Source organism: Gymnoscopelus braueri (genome assembly GCF_963280865.1).
Source record: "Gymnoscopelus braueri genome assembly, chromosome: 11".
NCBI lineage: Eukaryota > Metazoa > Chordata > Actinopteri > Myctophiformes > Myctophidae > Gymnoscopelus > Gymnoscopelus braueri.
In genome coordinates, this window is record NC_137613.1 from 54,168,562 (window position 1) to 54,172,773 (window position 4,212).

At 43.9% G+C, this 4,212-nt stretch overlaps 1 protein-coding gene across 1 annotated transcript in view; it reads left to right on the top strand.

Moving 5' to 3' along the window:
- Positions 1-3,808: 3,808 nt before the first annotated feature.
- Positions 3,809-4,212, top strand: part of LOC308095736 (TLD domain-containing protein 2-like) — a gene marked incomplete at both ends in the record, with an annotated part of 15,820 nt that continues 15,416 nt past the window's right edge. The window contains one exon of the mRNA XM_080442776.1: positions 3,809-3,837. Coding sequence (XP_080298902.1) covers positions 3,809-3,837 — 29 coding nt within the window. The remainder of the gene's footprint in view (positions 3,838-4,212) is intronic.

A 4,212-nucleotide genomic window follows, 5' to 3' on the forward strand; every position in this document is an offset into this window, starting at 1 on the left:
TCTTCCCTTTCCCGCAGAATGCACAGCCTGTGTAAAAGTAGAAGATGGGAAGTGCTGTGAACTTTGGCCAGCGCATGGCAGATGGTATTTATGAAGATAGGTGTAGGTCTTGCTAGTGCCAAAAGCGGCCCAGATGTCTGTAGATAGATACTTTGGCATGAAACTTGGTGATGAGGATAACGACAACATCTGTATGGATACATACATGAGTACCAAGCAGGTAGAATAGCCATGCTCCAGGGCATCCAGCAGGTGAATCCGTATCCTGGTGTCGGCTTCTTCATGGTTACATGGCAGCATGGAGTGGCTGGTGTCTGTGCTGACCACTGTGAGGCCAGAAGACCAGCTTGCCCTCTGGCCAGGCAGTTAATGCAATCTTTCCGGAGAATAAAGTAAAGAACTCCTGCTTGTTCATAGGGTCACACAAGAAATCAGACCAATTCCCCCCGGCAGCTTTTCCTTTCACAGCCACCTTCCGTCGTATCCCTTGCCTCTTCTTGATATATTTCCCAGCTGTAGTTTCCCTCTGTCAGACAGAGAGGGAGGGCATGGATGGTTTTCATGCTTAAAGAAGGTGCTCATGTCCCCCTCTCTGTGTTGCATGGCTATATGCAGGAGAAGAGTGCCACCACATCATCCTTCCACATTGAGATCTTCCCTGCCTGCTTGGTTTTGGGTGTTGGGCATATGAAGAGAGGCAGTGAGTTCTATGTTGTGCATAATCTAGCAGAGGCATACAAAGTTGTAGATATACATTACATTACAGTCACTTAGCAGACGCTTTTATCCAAAGCGATATATTGCCAGAATGAACTAAATGTCCAAATCATGGCAGAAATAGTCACTTGCTGATATTCCCAATAGCTTTATTGAATTTCTTGACCCCAAAAACATATATTTTGACACCAAGATTGACCTTCTAAGTGGCTTGGAAACCGAGATATTGGCACTTAGAGATATTACATGGTGGCCATCTTTGAAATCCAAAATGGCCGCCTTCTGCCATCTTGATGACGTGGCTCCCCGTCCAAAATGAAACATATGGTGATGGAGAGCATGTTGAAAAAAATTGGCGCTTTTGTCAGCCGTGTCCACATTTTCCTAAAATCTGGTCTTAAGCAACCAGACTATACGGACTAAGGTGGAGTCTGAAGAGGTCTTCGGAAAATTGGGAGTGAGTCTGCAGTTCTAACTGCAATGGGGAGTTCATTCCACAGTTTGGGAGCCAGAAGGGAGAAGAGTCTAGAGACGTGTGGAGCGTTGTCCCGGATGTTTAAGGTTCTGACAGTTTCCATGTGTTAGCTGATCTGAGTGAACAGGAGGGGTTGTATAGCCTCGCGTGGCCAGACTATATCACTGCGTGGTTATGAGTTTGGTGCTTCTATGAGGAAGTTATTTTTCCAAGGGGCGGGATCAAAAGAATGGCTCTGGACGCAATTGGTTAGACCTACAACCAACTACCAATTACAGGCCCTGATTGGTCACCCCAGCCTTTTTCTTTGCAATGGCAGATTCGTCTGGTCCCAGGCTAGGGGTTGTAGGGTTGGATAAGGCTTTGGAGATATGGGGTGTCTTGCAGTTGCTTTGCAGGCCAACATCAGTGTTTTGTACTCAATGCGGGCAGAAAGCCCTACAGTATTCAAAAAATAGTTCACAACGAGCGGTGCTGCTTGTATGTATGCTTGGTGTCAAACAGACCTGAATGATTGTTTGTCTGCAGCCACACCTCCGTCTGACCAGAGTGGCTTCGTCCCCTCACCCCCGTTTGTCCAGAATGGTACAGTCCTGTTCAGAAGAGGACGAGGTTCCAACTGAGAAATTCCTGAAAGTCGACTGCAAATACATCACTGATGGCAAGGTAACAATGTTGCTGTGTAACAATGAGTGTTAGTTTTGACAGCATATTTGTATTTAGTTCAAAAACATATTTGGTGTCGTAATGCCTGATTTATACCTACTTGTGTTATAAGAATAGCAAATAAGCTCACAACGCGTGAGCTTGTAGATTGGCTATTTTCAGCATGCAGCTAGGTATAAATTAGGTATTAAGACGCCATCACGGCCCGCCAAAATACATTTTAGTCAACTATATAAAAACTGTAGATTTAGTGGACTAAAATCTCATGATATTTAGTCAACTAAAACTAGACTAAAATATTTCAGATGACTAAAATGGGACGAAAATAAGTGAAATTGTATTAAAAATACTATGACTAAAACCTAATAAAAATGTGCTGTAAAAATGAACTCTGTAACGAGGTGGATTACATAAAATGTGTTGCAGTCTAACGATAATTACATCACACTTGTTACGTGTGTGTGTGTGTGTGTGTGTGTGTGTGTGTGTGTGTGTGTGTGTGTGTGTGTGTGTGTGTGTGTGTGTGTGTGTGTGTGTGTGTGTGTGCGTGTGCGTGTTCAGGGTACGGTCGGCGGGACGTTACTGGTCACCCCCAGCTTCTTGATGTTCGATCCGGATCGGTCCGACCGATTGGTCCAGCAGACAGGATGTGAGGAGTTTGGCGTCATGTGTTCACTGGAGGAAGTGATGTCGGCGTGCGTGTGCACAGAGGTCACCGACCCCCAGCTCAGACTGCAGCTGCCGAGGTGAGCCATAACCAGGACAAAAAAAAAGAAAGATCTAATCCGGTTTACTTCCTGTATCTGCGTGTAATAGGTCAGTGGTTCTCAACCTTTTCAGGCCCTGACACAGAAGTGTGTTGAGTGTCATATAAGCATAGCAGTGAATTAGTGATAGGAGAACTTGTTGAGCAGAGATGAGGGGGCCAGGGTGAAGGGGAACACAGAGCAGTGGTTCCAAAGTGTTTTAGTTGGAGACCCAGAAGAGAAATGTAGATAAATCTGCTATTGTCAATACTTCTTAAAACTGTTATTATTAGCATTTATGAGATTTCTTAGATTTTGTTAGATTTATGTGAAGTTCTTAAAAAAATAAGGCATCAGAGGTCATCTGATTGGCCCGTCTTGTCCCACTTCCTTACAGCTGCTCTGAGATGCATTCGCTCAGCCCTGACGGTTTCACATAACCAGGGAGCTCTCTGCGAGCGTGTGTGTGCGTGTGTGTGTGTGCGTGTGTGTGTGTGTGTGTGTGTGTGTGTGTGGTGAGTGTGTATGTGTATTTGTGTGTATTTGTGTGTGTGTGTATTACTATACTTTTGAGGACCAATGTCCCCACAAGTAGAAAATTGTTTACGAATACAAAAGATTCAGGTTGGGGTTGGCATTAGACATTCAGAGGTTAGGTTTAGGGCTTGGAATTAGTAGAGTTAAACATGATTTATACATAGTTGCGCGCCAGTGTCATGCACCAGAAAATAGCAGATCTACCAGCTCACAGTGCGCTTGTAGATCTGCAATTTTTCGGCTTCAGGCTTACAGTTAAAAATGCCATAGAAATGCCATTCATAAAACCGCCGTCCTAAAATGTTAATGTCCTCACAATTATAGTAAATACAAACGTGTGTGTGTGTGTGTGTGTGTGTGTGTGTATGTGTGTGTGTGTGTGTGTGTGTGTGTGTGTGTGTGTGTGTGTGTGTGTGTGTGTGTGTGTGTGTGTGTGTGTGTGTGTGTGTGTGTACGCACGTGTGCGTGTATGTGCGCGTCACTGTTTGTAATGAAACACTAAACTACACACTGTTTGTGTGTTTCCATAGCAACCTGGACCTGCCCGCGGTGGGGGCGGAGCCAAGTCCGTTGAGGAGTGTTTCCCATAGTAACGACAGCGCTAGCCCCGCCCAATGCTGCTTGGAGTCAAAACAAACACACCCACAAGACCTGAAAGAGTAAATATATGCCACACACAACCCCTATTGATTGTTTGTTTGATTGTTTGATTGATTGATTGATTTATTGATTGATTGATTGATTTATTGATTGATTGATTGATCGATTGATCGATTGATTGATTGATTGATTGATTGAAAGATTGATTGATTGGTTGATTGATTGATTGATTGATTGATTGATTGATTGATTGATTGAACACTTTATGAGTCAGAAATGTAAACAGCACAAAAAAGTCCTGGGGACTTGTTTGCATTGTGGTCCTATGTATTCAATTCATCATTCATGATATCATCATATCATATCTGATATCATCTGATATCTGATAATATCAAAGCTTGACCTTGAACCTTGACATTGTTAGTGTCAGGTGGTGCAAATCATTGGTACAGTGGGGTCCGGTCAGGGGTC